This window comes from Channa argus, chromosome 16 (genome assembly GCF_033026475.1).
Source record: "Channa argus isolate prfri chromosome 16, Channa argus male v1.0, whole genome shotgun sequence".
NCBI classification, from domain to species: Eukaryota; Metazoa; Chordata; class Actinopteri; order Anabantiformes; family Channidae; genus Channa; species Channa argus.
Window position 1 is genome coordinate 14,416,275 of NC_090212.1, and position 17,848 is coordinate 14,434,122.

The 17,848-nt window shown below is 41.3% G+C and overlaps 1 protein-coding gene across 1 annotated transcript; it reads left to right on the forward strand.

The window, feature by feature from the left end:
* Window positions 1–7,985: 7,985 nt before the first annotated feature.
* Window positions 7,986–17,219, forward strand: bmp4 (bone morphogenetic protein 4). Its single transcript, XM_067480408.1, has 4 exons — window positions 7,986–8,139; window positions 11,562–11,684; window positions 12,313–12,677; window positions 14,759–17,219. The coding sequence occupies exons 3-4, from the start codon at window positions 12,320–12,322 to the stop codon at window positions 15,610–15,612; spliced, it is 1,212 nt and encodes a 403-aa protein (XP_067336509.1). The 5' UTR covers window positions 7,986–8,139; window positions 11,562–11,684; window positions 12,313–12,319; the 3' UTR covers window positions 15,613–17,219.
* The last annotated feature ends 629 nt before the right edge of the window (window positions 17,220–17,848 follow it).

Below are 17,848 nucleotides of genomic sequence, written 5' to 3' on the forward strand. Positions count from 1 at the left end.
CTTGCCCATGGTTCGCCCACACAGGAATGTTAGCATATTCCAACTGCTTGGAATTCCTTCCTGCCGTCTTGGGAGCACACACTGCATTTTAAAACTTGTTGGGTCCTTTCAAGTTTTATTTGAAAGTATGTAATTGCATTCTTGAAGGAATAACAGGTCCCTGGACTGATTTACATGCTGTATTAAATGTCACGGTTGGAAAAGATGCTCGTCCATTTAAGAGCTTCTTTGTAGCTTCAAATGCTGAGCCAGAGTTGGGTCATTGGAGATACAGTGGAAATGAAACATAGATAGTGGTAGGTTGGAATTGAGAGCAGAGGCCTTGACTCAATGTAAACTCTGTAAAGTCTTGAGTTGATGTCTTGACAGCGGTTTGTTGAGATGGCTGTGGCTGCAGTGTCTGCTCCAGCTGCGATTCATGAGGTTTGCCACTGATAGAATTAAAAATTTTGGAAGAAATGCAGTTTGATGTGTATCATTACAGTAATTTCAACACATTGGCCTTTGAAAATCCAGAGTCGGGGTCAGTTTAGGTGATGCATGACTTTCTGAAAATCAGATTAGGAACAGTTTGGAAAGCATACGTTGCTTTTATTGTTGCTAGTGAAAGTAAAACATGGAAACAATTTCTTGCTGAAAAGCAACTTGAACTTGAATAGTCACTTCATAACCAGATTTTACATTATACATAGTTTGGACCACAAAGAATGTCAGATATTTGATTTTGAGATACAGAACCCACTGATGTTATTAAATTATGTTCTATTCTGGTAGATTTCCATCTTTGCAAGTCTAATCTATTTTTCTCTTGAGCTCCAGAACATAACACTTGTGTGCTTCTCTATCACCAAGCAGCGCCACTGCTGCAGAATTTATCTCTTAGCTTGGCCTCTAGGGACTGCGGTGTGGGCAAAGTCACTTCCCCTCTCAGATTAAAGGAGTGTCTTCAAGTGCCAATCCAAATGGTGATAAAAAAGCTTTTTAATCCATTGAAAAAGTTTCCAAATGTAACCCCCCCAGAGTCCCCGCATCAGGCACTGCCCCACTCAGGCTGTGTCTGGACAGTGTTGAAACCTGAGTGTGTCTCCCTGTGCCCTGACAGAAGGAGCGAAAGGCCTAAAAAAGACCCCCTCTGCCACTCACTTGACCAGCTCTCTTTGATAACATCTGGCAGCAGACGCAGGTTTGCAGCAGCAACAGCAGGAGATGGAGGGACATTAAAGCCCTGTCACTCACTTGGCAGGATCTACAGCCAACCAGTAACTACACATCATTTGGCAGCCTGAACCTCAACTGCATCTGTCGGAGTGTCACTGACGATCTCTCTTTCTAATGGGTCAGTCAGCGAGAGTGTTATCTGAGATGACGGCTCGGCCACTTTTTATTCTGAACACAAATCCCTTAGTCTTATCGCTGAAATAACTGAGGCTGCTCTCAGCTATTCAGGCCAAAATGTTTCTGTGCTTTGGACCACATGACCTGAAAGGGAATCTACAACTTTAAGCCTAAACATTCTTTGCAGGGGGAAACTTATAGAGTTTATCTAAACAGAGATGTCTGTTGAAGAAGATGAGCCAGAAAAGACTCTGACCTACCTTTGCTCTGACGAAGGGGCTGTGCAAGCAGTTTGGAGTGGGCAAGATGAGAGTTTCAACACAGCTCCCCCGGAAAGGCTCAGACCGATTCAACATCCATCCCTCTCAATTTTCTTTCTGTTTACTTCTAGGTTCATGAGTTTACATGCCATTTCCATTACAGGGATTAAAATAGTTTGTCCAATCCATCCTTAAACTCTGCTTCCCTCGTCCTCTTCCCTCCCTTAACCCCCCACACCACTTACAGGCTTTCAGGTCCCACGGCTGGTGTAGGGGATTACAGCACGCTGCAGCCCGAGCAACCCAAAGAATCACAAAGCGGCTGTGTCGGAGAATGTACCAAGCTGAGGCTTGATCAATGGCTGTGGCGCGTGTCTGCACTGGAAACACTTTGTGAAGTGTCTCAAATAGAAGAAAGAGAAAACGAAGTTGTGTTATGACATGGAGCTTGGTCTCTAGGTGGTCGGGTCACCTTTGAGTCGATGCTGATTAACGGCCGGTGTTCACAGGTGAGCGGCTCCGAGCAGGATTTAGTGACACAGGCACATAGGTGAAATCAGCCCACTATCTCAGCTGATGTCAAAGCAGAAAAACACTGCTACCTTCTCCACAAAATGGCCTAAGGCAAATGTCAGAAGATAAATAGGCTTCACGACTATGTTCAGGTCACTCAAAGAAAATTATTGGCAAGTGAATTTCACGTTTTTAAAGCCCCTTTTAAAAAATGGAAAGAAGAAAAAATGTACTTGATGCATGAGATAAATGCCTTTTTTTACTGTTTTAAGTCAGGGCTTTTTCTGCCTACACGCACACACACACACACACACACACACACACACACACACACACACACACACAGACAAAGAGAGAGCGAGAGAGAGAAAAGAGCTTTGATTCATGTATATTCATGTAAGTAGTGAAACACATAAATTAGTCAATTGCTGCCTGCAGGTCTAAGCCACATTAATAATCTCCTTGGATTACTGGAGGGGCTCAATAATGTCCTCACTTAGGTCAACGCCTAGAAAGGGATTTTTAGGTGCAGTCCAGCAATACAACCAGGCTTCTTGCATGGAAGAATCTCGGTGAGGCTCTGTATGTCGTTCATGTATTTTTAATAGAAGTATGTTCCATGACCTCTCTTAATGTGGTGTAGATCCCCTGACTGAGACTCATCAAACTGGCAGCAGTGCAATTGCTTCTAAAGGTTTTTGAGTAATGATCGTCCTTTTGATCATTCACAGACCAGGAACAACTTCAGCTCGATTAATACTTTTGTAACATTCCTTTCTGCATCAGCTAACACCTGCAAAGTGTGCGAACTTTATCATTTTTAAACAAAAGGTCAGTACAGGAGCATATGTTTGATGTTAAATGTTTTAAAACTAATGAAAGAAAATCTAAATAATCAATCAATCCCATTGACAATTAATATTAATAATAAATTATAAGTAATTTCTTGTAAAAGGTATTTCCACTAGTATTTTCACCAAACACACATCCGTTACAAAATGAGATAGTACTGCCATCAGCAGGGAGGGACATCCTCAGGCACCACAAGTGACTCAGATTCACATAAAGTAAGAATGACACAGATGCACAAGAAAATATATAACCATCATAAAACCTTTGTCGTAAAATATACACTTTGTGTGCAGTATCCTGTTACTGAATATGAGCTTAAAAGCACTGACTGTGACACGATACTGTCACAGTGTTATGGTCTCTATTGTGTCGAGAGTAATACACCTTCTGTCACACATTGTTGTGTATAAACAGAAGTATAATCTGCATGAAAAGGACCCTACCACAAACTACAATTAATGATCTGGATTGTGCAATTTACAAAATAGACTGTATCACTATAATATTTTTCATTATATCATTATTATTCCAAAGTCGCATCACCTCCCTCAGGTTTCCCGTTTGTGATGATTTGCTTGAAATTTTTCTTTCTATATACAAAGATTTCTTTGCTCATCACTGTTACACGTAGAGCACAAGTTGATAACTGTCCTTTTTTGTTGTTGTTTTTTATACATGATTGCATCTGCAGTTTGCATCTTGTGGTCTGAAGGTAATTCTGATCTGGTCTTGTTTGGTTATCTTTAAAAGAGATTTACAGATTACGTAAATCCTACTGACGTAGCTTTTTCGATTTCACCCTCATCTCAAAGAGGTCATCTTGTTGTGGAGTAATTTGGTCATTGTTAATTTACCTAAAACAGATATGCCATTGTAATGTCTGTAGCACTCCATGTCCTGTTTTTGCATTGTGCAACAAAAGGAAAACAAAAATAAGGGGTCGTAATATGACATCACACCTATAAAAACTGTTAAATGTCTTAAATCAACTGTAAAATCTTAATGATGTTTGGTAACAGCACTGTTCTAATGAAAGTACATTCAGTGCATTCAGTAAATTACCTAAAAGTGAACATCACAATGTTAAAAAACTGTTCATAATTACAGCTGTAATTGTGTAAAGAGTTGCTAGTTGCTAGTATTAGGTGCTAGTGAGCTGAGACACTTGTTGCTGTTGCAAAATCCTCAGTTGTATTCACTATAAAATTGTAGCTTCAGTAATTCTAGATTATCAAATCAAGCATTGAGTCTGAAAAAAAAAGAATGTGTTATCCATTTTTAATATTCTGGGGCAACATCGGGACATCGAGATGATTAATCCCAGTCATTAGAACTTGAAAGTAAAAACATGAAAAATGGATCCCACAAGAAAGTCTGCAAATCTGACCAAAAATAAATTGTGCATGACATCGCCTCCATGAAAGAGACAAAACACAAATGGTTTTAGTAATGCCGTTGAACAGCTTGAGATCCAGCATCAAGACTCATGTAGAAGATATTCGCTAGAAGGTGAGGAATACCAAGTGGCCTGAGTCATAAAGCACATACCAAAAGCCACTAGACACATTTACATGCACACATGCACGTGTCAATGATCTGCGGCTTTTGCAGAAAACTTTGCATGTGGATATATCATTAATCACAGCAGAAAAGAGCTTAGGCCCAGAAACCTCAATCTCAGGTTAGTAAGTCAGATCAATGATGCAAACTTAATTATGTGATTTAAAGGGGCTGACAGTACAAAGAATGTAGGAGCAGGGCCACAAATGTAAAGGGAGCTTAAAATGATTTAGACCTCGGTGGCCTTACAATAAAAAGAGTCCTCAAGGTTCTTACATGACCAGAACCAAAAACAGATATAAACCATTTTTTAAAAAATCACCTGTTTGTTGTGGCTAAGTGTAAAAGTAAATGTATCGATTCAAGCTGCGATTGGACATGAACTGGACTGATGAATTTAAAAAAATAAGAAGAAAGACCAATGTTATGGAGTAACTCAACAGGGAGAACAAATTTGAACAAGTTATTCTTTATTCAAATGGTCCTATCCCAAGTTTGAAGGCTTTAGAATGACTTGTTTCACTTTACATAGATGATGTGATTACGTTGCCCTCATCAGTGAAGTCCTGTACAGTAAACACTGGGGTGGTGTGCAGCCAGGTGTGAACCAGCTATGAGATGCAAGTCTTGCTGTGACACACCAAGGTGATGATTGACCACTGTCCAACATCAGGCCATCAGGCCTCCGTCTGTCTAATTTTTTCTGTGTCTGACACTAGGTGAACCTGCAGGATTGCCTGCAGCTTTTCAGTCTATTCAGATGTTGAATCTGCATCTATCCCGTCACTGTATGGCTGTTCAGCTTGGTGAATCAGTGCACAAGAAGAGACCATAGTATTAACAACGCCAGCACAATTTGTAACTTCTTATCAGACATATCCTCGGTTAGAAGTAAAAATAAACTGTGGTGTGTTCAAGTGCCACTTGTTAGTCCAGACAAAACAAGACATGAGCTGATGCAGCAGTATATATTTGTTACTGCTAGTTTGACATTGACTTGCTTTGTCACAGAAGTAAGATTGAGGCCCAAAGTAACCAGTGAATCTGTTGCCATAAAGTTTCATTAGTGTTTGAAAGAATGAGACCACAGACACAAGTGACAGATCATTTATGTCACTGTAGCAGATTTCTCTGCTCTGCTGATCTTAACATTAACCAGTTCAAGTGTTGTAATGTCTTCTGTTTATGTTCTGGAAAAGTAGACGTTCACAAGAAAGAAAAGTGTTGTCAGTCAGAGAAGTTTTGGCTCTGTCTCTCACAGCAGGATGTGCTGAGCACTAAGAATACTGTGTGGCTACACCATTTTCCAGTCAATGCATTTGCATGGACTTATGTAACCAGGTAACAGTTGTCTTTCTCTGGAAAACTGATTTCTCAACTGTCATGTAAATAGGGAAACCTGGTTTCCCCATAGATTTCTGTTGGAGAATGGCGATTTCTTTGCCATCTATATCTACCAGGTTATTGATTGACTTTCTGCAACTCCACACGCGTGTAACAAAAGGCTGCAGACACGAACTCGCAGCTGAGTGAAAGGCTGAATGAAAGGAGAGATTATTAACGGGACGAAGCCGCCTCGTCTCCCGAAAGTCAGACAGAAAATTTTACTAATACAAAGTGCCTTAAAGTAAATTTAAAAGAAGTCCCTTTTTTTAAAATTCATCCACTTCTTGTTCTGGATCAGATGTGTGTCTCCCCTTTTTTGGGGTTTTTCCCCCTGTGCGCTGTCACTGTGCTGCAACACAAACACACTCAAAAGAAAAGTAAGAAAGCAATGTTTTCTGTCTCTATACAGTTCAAATCTGTGTGCCAGGGTTCACAACTAAGTCAGAGGTGAAGGAGAAGTCAAGTTACTTTTCTGCTGCATGTACATGTGGATTTCCAGTAACCAGGTTTCTTAAAGTGCATGTAAACAACATCAGAAACCAGATTTCTTTGAGTATCCCAGTTACAAGTGCAGGTAAACGCAGTCACTGACAGTAAATGGCAGATGTCAAAATAGGGTTTTTATGTTTCTCAATTTGGACATTGAGAGGGACCTCAGAGTAGAACCACTGCTCCTTTGCAAACAAAGGAGCCATCAGAGCAACTCATATAACTCTGGAGAGATTATATATGTCATCTGGGCACGAACAACTTGGGCAAAGCTGTAAACATGGCAGAGTAAAGGGACATATAAACTACCTTGGGGATCCTGCTGCCTCTATATCCTGATCAAGGATAAGTGAGGAAAAGTGGATATATGAAAAACATTATCGTAAACTCATGGGAACACAGATGATCTTTATGCAGAGAACTACACAAACATGTCACATTCATCATGAAACAATACTCATGACTGACGTCATAGAAGTTCCAGAATGCGGCTCCTTTTTCAGACATTTTAAAGGGAAAACAGGAAATGAGAAATATTTTTATGAAGAATAATTTAGGTGCATGGTTTGTGTACTGTACGTTTGAAGGAGTTCTATTGAACCCGTGTTTTCCATTGATGGTCTACATATTTATTTAGGTCTGAACTATATTAAGTCATAACAAGAGAAATCTTCTTAAATGGGATTCTCGAAGAAAATTGCCTATTGCTGGTTTATCAACCAATACGTATCTGCGTTTGGTTCAGGATTTCATAGGAATAAGAACTTTAATGACAAGGAGTGAGGATAAACTCAGAATGGGACCCAAATCTGCTTTTGGACAAAAGTAAAAAGACTAGAAAATCGTTTAATCCTTTTTATATTGTTCTTATCATAAAAAAACAAAAATGACTGAGGGGCCCTTAACCAGGTGCGGATGACAGGTGAGAAATGGGACAGGCTTAAATACAAAGCAAACTTTAAAATATTTGTCATTTTTAAAAAAAAAAGTTTTATTTGGTTGTATTTGGTTTTTATTTTCTGCCAGTTTGCTTAGTTTACGCTGTTTAAAATACATCCTAAATCTGGGATAATTCCTAAATATGAACACCCTTTGTTGCCAATTCACACCTAAAAACCACTCAGATTCTCCTAAAACCAATTGTTCACATCCGTAGTTCCACGCGTCTTAATCTACCAGGATCTTACCTTAAAACAAGTAGTTTAGTGTCTGAAGCATTTACGTGCAGATTCAGACTGTTGAACTTTTGATCCGTTGGCTGTTATTCATAGTCATATTACACAAAATATTCACAAAATGAAAAGACATTTGTTGGCGCATGAGCTCTCTTTATTTAAAGTGGAGGTGGAGAGAAGGGGGGTTATCCAAGGTGCTCGAAACGGACCAGGGAGGTGGGGGTCGGGGAGGAAGAGGCAGGGTAAATTGGGCGGACACATAAAAACTGCAAGGACCATAGATGCTGGATCATTTGGAAAGTCAGCCCGTCCTGCGCACCGCCCGCTCTGACGAACTGTTCTGGAGACGGATAGAAAGCCCCGCTGCAGAGCCGCATCGCCGGCCTTCACTCCGGCCCCGTCTCCTCTTGTCCGTTTAGAGGTGTCGCTGTAGGATTAATTAACCAAAAAGGCACCGAAGTTCCCCTCTGAATCTCATTTGGGCACTTTTTTCCGCTTTACGCCTGGACTGCCTTACACCTTCCCTTCCACATTCACTTCATTCGAGGATACCTGTACCGCCACTGATGGTAAGCGCTTGTTTACGCACACATTCACACATAGCAGAGGGAACGTTTTCAGAAACCAGTCGGATCTCAAACGATGACTTGACCGTTGTTACTTGTTTGCTCTTTGGTTATTTGTGCGCGTTTAACCGAGTTCTCTGAGGGGCTGTAAAGAAAAAAAAAAAGACGTAGACTCATAAACAGCCTATAAAAACCTCACACTGTTGCTCACTGACAGAACTGAGATAAAAGTGCATTTTGGGACGAAAAGAGCTGTGATCGCGGAGAAACTCGTAGCAGGTTAAAACCTTTTGTGCCGGAGAGTTGAGCAGTGACAAACCAACACAGTGAGGTCTTTTCCATAGAGAGCGCAAATGGGTCTTTCCTCAGTACAACTGAAATGTTTACGTCGCGCAGATTTGGTGACATTTTCTGCACTTTGGCAAAGTTTTTCCGCCCCTCTGATTAAACACCTGTATCTGCTTCATGTCATCCTGGCATACGTAATGTTCACGCGTATGTGAGGGTGCAAAAAACAGGCTCCGGTTTCTTATTTAGCCTATTTTTACGCACATATAAGTCAACAATAATTTACGCCTACCTTTAAAACATTTCAGTTCAATTCTTGCAAAGTCTGCAGAAACATGCAGTTTCAGCACATTATAATAGATGTGAATCTTGTGTATGATTGCTAAACCGCACTGTAATGCAATGACTCACGTGTTTACACCTGTTTTGTAATAAATGATTATAAAGTGAAATCATCATTTAATCCAGTCATGCAGCGGCACAGAAAACATTATGCGGCCTGCGGGCGCATGGCGTCCTTGGCACACACCTTTACTTTTCATCTCAAATTTCTCCGCCATGGTGCAGTGAAACACACTCGCCATTTTTTGAATGCAAACACATTTTTGCGTTTACATTATCATATGTTTCATTTAAAATATTAGTTGCCTCTTGTAAAGAGATTCTTTTTGCGTGTTTCAGGAACACGCTGGCCCAGGTGTGCGTGAAGCTACCTGATATTTTAGTTATTCCGGGTTTGCGTTTATGTTAACAGTCTCCAAATCAGCCAAGAACAGCAGACACAACCATTATATTTCTTTAATAAACAGCGAAATCAGCGTGTAATCTTTAGAAAAGATTTTCTTTATCTTAGAATATAGATCAACAAAACCATTCACAGTAAACTCAATGACTGTGTATGTTCTTACTGTGGTCACAGTGTTCACAAAGCTAATAAAAACTCAAACCAGTATTGATCAACAGACATAGCAAGTCTCCGTTTTATTTCTTGCAACACAATTTAATTTATTTTGCTGGGCAAGCAAAATTCTGGCGAGGCTTAGTTATTATTTATACATATTTAAGCTTAAGTTACAACTCAGCTTCTATCAGAAACATAAACAAACAATTGTAGTTATTTCTTTAAAAAATCTGTTTAGGTTATGTGGTTTTTCCCTTTCAGTTATGGGTTATAGCATGGAATAACTAAGATAATCATAAATATACTGTTCCCTTGGTAACCTGTTGCCCTCTTCCCTCTTTCCCATCTTCCCTCCCACCAACATTGTCAAATTCCTCAGGAAACACATCTGAAGAGCCATGTGCATAGTCTGATCACATTATCTCTGGTCAGAGAAACAGAGAGGCCAAGGGGGATCAAGCAAAGCCAAGGGCAGTTGACTGCTCCGGCCTAATTGCACCCTGGTCTACATTTGTTGCAAAATGTGTTTTCTGTCTGTTGCTCCATTCAAGTGTCTCCAGAGTTTGAAACTGTTTAAAATATTGTATAAACCTGCTCACTGTTTGATTGAGAAAACTAAATGTAAGTCCAAAAGGCTTTCAAGTGTTTTTAAATCACTGTAAGAATGAATAGGATCTGATTAAAATTCTGATTTGCTTTTTTAAATCACCACATTTGAAATTGGGCCAGCAAACTTGAATGCAATGAATTTTCCAGAGTTGAAAGTTCCTCTCTGTCTGCCTTACATCTTCTTTCATCATCATCACACCACTTTGAGTGTCTGCCTGTTTTAGCCTGCAGCTTTGTCAGTGGCTGGTTACAGTTACAAGATGTTCTGTATGGTCAGTGTTTTTGAGTGCTATGAATCCCTGTAATCATGGGAGAGGCTCTCTCTGTACAATGAACGTTTGTTGTCAGAGATGTGCACACACATATTCACACAGTCAGTCACATACACACAAGTTATACCCCCACCCCATGGGTAATAGAGCTGATCATGTTCTGAGCCGTCCTCTCTCTTTGCCACAGTTCTCACGAACATGCAAGCAATGGCACACACTCGTGCACATGTTTCGTGCACACCATTAAGCTCATGCACACACACACACATACACAAATCACCCTTTTTTTAAAACTCTCTGGATCTAGTGCCATGGCCGAGAAAGGTGGGGTCAATCGCAGGTCAAAGTCTAATGCTGTTAGGAAAAAAGATCCTTGATTGCATGCACAGTGAGCCATGCAAGTGCCAAGATAACCACACAGATATGAAATGCACGCACACACAAACTGTGTGTTATAAACTCGCACACTGTTCCTGTTAATGTGCATCCTCACGGTGTAGTAATACTTGGGTGCTTTCCAGCAGAACAAGTTCCAAATGATGACCAAAGACCCATGTTGGTCTGGAGTTAAAATGTCTGCTCCATAGTGCTGTTTTTGTTGTTGTCACCCAAAAATTGTGTGATTTTATTAGTGTGATTCAGCATTTAACACATTAAAATGACGTGTAAGAAATATTGAATCATTATAGCCACATGGCTGTGCTTGTTAAACCTGACAGGGGCAAATAAGACTGTTAAAGAGGTGAAAAAGTTTTATTCATGAGAATAAAACCAAGTATATCCTCTGATTCTGAAACACCAAGCCCACTACCAAGGTTTGACTTTCCTACTTATGACAGTGAGCAGAAAGCTTGTCATCAGTGTAACCACAACCTCTGAGAAGAGAAGAAGTGCTTTTGAGATGGATCCATTTAGTTTTTTTGTTTAAAAGACTGTAAGACCACTTACATGAATGGGTCAAGTTTGAATGCGTTCATTGGAGACAGTTTCAGTAACAAATAGTGGAATTTGGATTTTATCACCCATAATCAAACTGCTGTTAAAATATTTTTTTTTTTTTGCACAGTGAAGGCTCTTGTCAATCTGTGCTTCCAATCTAATGTGAGGCATTGGGAAATGCTGTGGGACATACCTTTTCACATTCCTGTTACAGTAAATAGCTAGCTTGAGCCCACGAGCAGAAATGATAAGCCTTAAAGCGACGACAGGTCTTTCTCTTACCCGCGTAAACACAGAGACGTACACATATATACACACGTTCCCTCTATTGCTTTGTAAGTAAATACCATGAAATAGCCTGAAGAGTTTGCAACAGTTGAGTTATATTTTTCCCTCTGCTTTTCTGTATCTTTCAGGAACAGGGTCACTCCAACGTTCTCCTGAAGCCGCCCAACACCACCTAACATTTCCTGGAAGAACGTGTCCATTGCCTGCTCCCAACAAACATGGACTGTTTTCCCATGCTTTATTTTCTGTCGGTAAGTACACGGACCAGGCCATTTCAATTTGTGCCATGTGAGGCATTACTGCATCCCACGTTTTTTCTCTCTACTGATTCACTTTATTCAAAGTGAATGGTAGGTCCCTGTGGGGTGTTGGGCAAAGCACTGATATGAGGAAAAGCTTCTTCAGGTAAATGCATGGCACATAGTCTTGGGTTTGCTCCATGGCTTGTTGGTGCAGACACTGAAGGACCGTGGCTCCTTATTGAGTTAAGAATTTGCTCTGACCCCAGGGCTACCTCTTTTATTTGTCTAATCATAGTGAAAGAGGGAGGAGATGGGCGGGAATGGCACTGAGATTCCATTTAAAAAAAAGTTGGCTTCTTGAAACAGCTGTTTACCTTTGGAAGATGTCACCAAAGATAAACTGCAGGTGATCTATCTGATCGGGGGGCTGCTTACTGTAAACAAGAGACCGAACTATTGAAAGCAATTAGCCTTCCCTCAGTGGGAACAGTTAGTGAAGAGGCTGATTTGGAGCTGGTGAAGACATGGTAGGAATTTGAAATTGAGACCCTTCCCTCCCTTTTGTTTTGTGTTTTCTTCTACTCAGCTCTTTGCAGTTCTTCCCATAATCTTTTGTGCCCTCTGCTGCTTCCCCTAGAGACATCATGATTCCTGGTAATCGAATGCTGATGGTCATTTTAATATGCCAAGTCCTGCTGGGAGAGAGCCACCATGCTAGTCTGATACCTGAAGAGGGGAAAAAGAAAGTACCGGGCCTGCAGGGTCGTTCGGCCGCTCAGAGCCATGAACTGCTGCGGGACTTCGAGGCCACGCTACTGCACATGTTCGGCCTCAAGAGGCGGCCGCGGCCCACCCGCTCAGCCACTGTGCCTCGTTACCTGCTGGATCTCTATCGGCTCCAGTCGGGGGAGGCTGAGGAGGCAGGAGGGCATGACATTGCTTTTGAGTACCCTGAGAGGTCAGCCAGCCGGGCCAACACTGTGAGGGGCTTCCACCATGAAGGTAGGGGGAAAAAACGGTGTATGTTGTCATTTTATGGAGGAAATAAAAAGGACACATTACGCATTAATCATGGTCACTGTTGCCAGGCATTCCAATAATTTTACTACAGTATATTTCATTAGTGTGGGTGAGGACCGCTGACTATTCAGGGGGAAAAGAAACATTTCCTTCATCCCTTCAAACATGATTGTGAGGCAGCTCCACCCATCTCACCATAACCAAGGAATCTAAGGATGTGGTCACCAAACACTGTCTGCAGAGGGGCAAAAATATTCTGCTAGACAAGCTCTCAAGAGCCTCATTTGACAAAACTGTGTGTCTGGTTAGCAGCTGAAGAAAAAGCATACCTTCATATTACTGACTTACACTTCTCACCCCACCCAGCAGAACACGTCTTAAAAAAGCTCCATCTTGGCCTGGAATTGAAGTCTGCTCTTCTCTCATGCCTCCAGTTTATATGGAGGGCTCTTTTAGAAGGACCTTCCTGAACGTGCAATTATCTTTAATGCTACTCTATGGCCTTCTAAATAAAGCCCCCACTGCCAACAATGTGGGTGCTGAGAGCAGACTCTGGAGCTCTCTAGAGAGATGGAAAAACAGCCTCAGGAGCTGGTGTGATAGAAGTGCTTCTTTTTCTTTTTTGCGATCTGCTTCATTTTAGTGCAGAGAATATCCAGATCAACGGTGTCAAACTGTGTTCTAAATCAGGAGAACGTCTTAGCAAGTGAGGTTGTGATTTTGGAGCGTGGGGAATTGGGAAAAAAAAAAACAGCAAGCTTTAAGGCTACACAACATGTCCGCCCTTAGGGGGAGGAGTGAGGCAGGAGGGATGAGTCAGCCTTAATGGGGCTTGTCAAACACACTGCTAGTGGTAATGAATCCCAACACACACTAACACAACAACGTACGAAGACCAGTGAGGAAGAAAGAGTACTGCCGCCGGAGGAGGAACTTCTGCCTATGATGCAGTGTGTTTGTGCATGCACGTGTGTGTGTGTGTATATGAGTTTGTGGTGCTATCTACAGGCATTTACCCTCCTTCCCCTTTGCTAAACTATGTTAATAATACGCTTTGAGGCCTTTTGAGTGGGAGTACTTGCTCTTATGGAAGCACAGTTGTGCGATATTGTGATTCATCTGACTGATATGTCCAAAACATGACTTTGGACTTATTCAGCAGCAGATGGAGACTTAGGTGAGGAGACACGTGACTCCTCATCCTCATCTTAGACTCAGCAAGACAGTGTGTTTTTTATTGGCTGCCTTAACTAATTTCAAACGATTTTGTGATTGTACCTACAAAGTAGACAACAAGAGAATGCAAAAAAAAAAAAATCCTTTCGCTTGCACCACAGATAAAAGAGATTCTACTGTATTGTCTTACTCCTTAACGATTATTCAGGATGAAAATGATGAATGTCTTAAGTGAACAAACTGCAGAGCTAATCAAAAACACAGCAGGTTTTAATAATGAGAACCACCTGGGCAAGATTAGGGCCTGGGTGTGAAATAACAGGGCTGGATTGAGCAGGAAAATAGTAGACACAACATTCCTTTCCCCAACAATGGTGATCTTGCCAGAAATCTGCAGACTGAGCATGGAACAGGGAGCCTCCACTGTGTTTATACTGTAGCTGTGGTACGTTAATCACCACCCTCCTTGTAATGCATGTTTCAGCAAAGTGCTCGGAGTAGGGCATTGAGAGAAGGGCTGGATAATCCTTATAGATAGATAAGGAAGTGTGGACAATGTATATGTATATTGTTGAATACTGGGAGGCTGTGAAAAGTGTGCCTGTGCATTCCTTTTGTGCCGATTAAACATGCAGACTGAGGATGTGTGAGTGTAGCACAGATGAAATTATGTTTCAGATTTTTTTCTGATGCTGTTAGAGGTTTAGGGGGCAAAGAACACAGTCCTAGAAACAACAGGATATACAAGAGGTTCATGAAAACTTCAATATCTGAATATTTTTAACCTAAAAACACTTACATCTAGTGTGAGTTTAGCAGATATTGTCCACATTGGCTATGATGACCTTTAGTAAATATAACTTATTTTTCCTCTTGCTATTATGCAGAACACCTGGAGAGGATACATGAGCTAGATGATGGCGAGAACATGCCCCTTCGCTTCCTCTTCAACCTCAGCAGCATTCCAGAGGACGAGTTGCTGTCTTCTGCTGAACTGAGGCTTTACCGTCGTCAGGTTAATGAGGCCAGCGCTGATGCATTTTCGGATGAGCAGGGGCTTCACCGGATAAACGTGTACGAGGTGCTGAAGCCCCCGCGCCCTGGGCAGCTGATCACACAGCTCCTGGATACGCGGCTTGTGCACCACAACACATCCAGCTGGGAGAGCTTCGATGTCAGCCCTGCCGTGCTGCGCTGGACTCGTGAGCGTTTTCCAAATTACGGGTTGGCTGTGGAGGTGCAGCACCTCAACCAGACACCGCGCCACCAGGGCCAACACATTCGCATGAGCCGCTCACTACACCAGGAGCCTGGTGAGGACTGGGAGCAGCTACGCCCCCTGCTGGTTACCTTTGGCCATGATGGAAAGGGTCACCCACTTACCCGCCGGACCAAGCGAAGCCCCAAGCAAAGGGGTCGTAAACGCAATCGCAACTGCCGGCGCCACGCACTATATGTGGACTTTAGCGATGTGGGTTGGAATGACTGGATAGTGGCCCCCCCTGGTTATCAGGCTTATTACTGCCATGGGGAATGTCCCTTTCCTCTGGCGGACCACCTGAACTCAACCAACCATGCCATTGTTCAGACACTGGTGAACTCTGTGAACAACAACATTCCCAAGGCCTGCTGTGTGCCAACAGAGCTCAGTGCCATCTCCATGCTCTACCTAGATGAACATGACAAGGTGGTCCTGAAAAACTACCAGGAAATGGTGGTGGAGGGCTGCGGCTGCCGCTAACACACAAACTTACTCGAACTTGGACTGGCAACTTGAAAAAGCAACATGGATGCTAAAACAAATCAGAAGGTCTTTTCATCCAAAAATGTTCACTTGGACCCTTATTTATAACTTTTTATGTTGAGGTGTATGTTTGTCTCACCTTTTTTTGTTTCTTTGGCAATATTATCATATATTTTGACAAAAATATATATATATTTATATCTACATATTAAAAATAAATTGAGTCCTTATTTTAAACATAAAAAAGCTGTACAACTTTTGATAATGTACATTAGATTGTATAAGTTTTTTTATTGAGAAAATAGTAAAAACAATCTTAAAAGTAAAGTTTATTTACTGGTAATATTTATTGCTTTCTCATTATACTCTCTTTCAAGAAAAAAAGAATCGATTGCTTCCAATAATACATTAAGGAGATCACATGACGCATCCTCTGTGTATTTTGCAAAAATGAAAGCATTGTGCAAATATGTCACAACACAGATTCTTTTTAAGGAATTGGTTAAAATACTCAGAAATGTACGTTAACTTTATGATTAAGTTGATAATTTGGAAAAGCCACTGATGAACTAAATACCTTCTTGTGAAGAATCTTACTAAAAGAAACAAGCTGACAATTTGACAGTTTTAACAAGAATTTAGGTTTTAATTCTAAGCCTGATATTAACATGTTGGTCCCTTAATATGTTAAAAAGTTTTTTTTAGCACAACAAAAGCTAAGAGGCAGTGAAATCCTTCTCATACCCCCAAATAAATCCCAAATAAAATGTATTTCTTAGTTATGTGGCATTTCATCAGGTTTGAATGGTTCACATGTTTAAAATTATGCACAATTTGTAGAAAAGAACCAGCTAATGCTTGAGTTTTTTTCCACAACTTTCAAAAACGGGAGCTTTTAAAGAAATTGTATGCTATTTCAAAGCTAGTAGGCCTTTAGCTTAGGGTCTTAGTTTTCTCAGATTTCACTTTCATGTCAATTAGAAAAACATTTGGTGGTTGGACACTCACTAATCCAATTGCAGTCGGGTCGGGTTGTGGAGCCTGAATGTGTGAGGGTGATTCTATTGTTTTTGACATCCCCACATTGGGGGCATGATTGTGGCTGATGCGTCCTGCCCTGACACAAGGCGGCTGAGTCTTCAGAAGAATCAAAGGTTAGACGCTCTGTCTCCTGCCTTTGTCTCCAGCGGCTCATGCCGACAGAGCAAAGACGCCTGTCTCCAGCCTGTGCCCCATCACACAATAGCCTTCTACATCACTTATTTACAAGCTGACTGCTGGCCCAAATAATATGATAATGTTTAGGGAGAGCGACTCCTTTGAACTCCTGGCAGATGTTTGCCTTTCACTGTTTGGCAGAGAGTGTCCTATACATCATCATGTCTCAGTGGTGAACCACTGGACGTTATTTAAACTTAAGGATGGTAGCATACAAATGTTAATTTGATTTTTTGATGCTTTAGTTTTTTTATGCATGAATTAGTTTAATAATGTAACATTAAATGTGTGCCTGCTTGCACAAAACAGCTTTTTGTTTAGGCAGCTTAACCTTTTCAGTAGATTTCTAAGTAGAACATTGTGTCAAATAAATTTTGGATGACGTAGGCAGTTTCTTTTAATGACAAGTAAGGTTTGTTCATTTTTCGTACTGGAGCATGTGCAGGCCCTCGGGCCCTCTAATGGCTCCTAGGTTTCTCTTTGATGCTGGCCTTTCAGCGTCAAAAACAAGGAGGACACCTAAAGGAAGAGGAGACAGAGAAGAATTTCATTTTGAAATGGCTGAAGGCAGAAGAGAGCGAGCTGCAGGAGGGCGGGAGGTACACGTTCTGTATGTGTGTGTTTGGGAAGAAAGGGGAACTATCTTTTCAGCAGCCTGACAGTGCAATTACAACATTTCAACCGATCTCCCCCCCCTGAAGTTGAGATAACATCAGCCAGTTATGGTAATTGTCTTGCCTGTTCATTATCACACTAACCTACATAAAGAGAGGATGCATGTTTATTAAAAGGCCCAGAGAAGGAGGTTTATGTAAGCATAGCACGCCCAAAGAGCCTGCCAGTTAAGTTTACCACCAGTCGGCTTCAAGTCAAAGCTTTACCGTTTATGTTTGCAGGAGGAGAACTCAAGCTTTCAGCAGCGTCATGCCTCAAGTCCTACATCCTCCACTGAGTGTCATCAACCACGTGATTGTTATGACCTTTAGGAAATAGATACATTTGATTGTGTGTGAGC

What these genes read in the sequence shown, in the direction of transcription:
- bmp4 (XM_067480408.1), top strand. Translation starts at nt 12,320, where the DNA reads ATGATTCCTGGTAATCGAATGCTGATGGTCATTTTAATATGCCAAGTC. An exon ending in GAGGGGCTTCCACCATGAAG is followed by an intron (nt 12,678 to 14,758) that starts GTAGGGGGAAAA and finishes GCTATTATGCAG; the next exon opens with AACACCTGGAGAGGATACAT.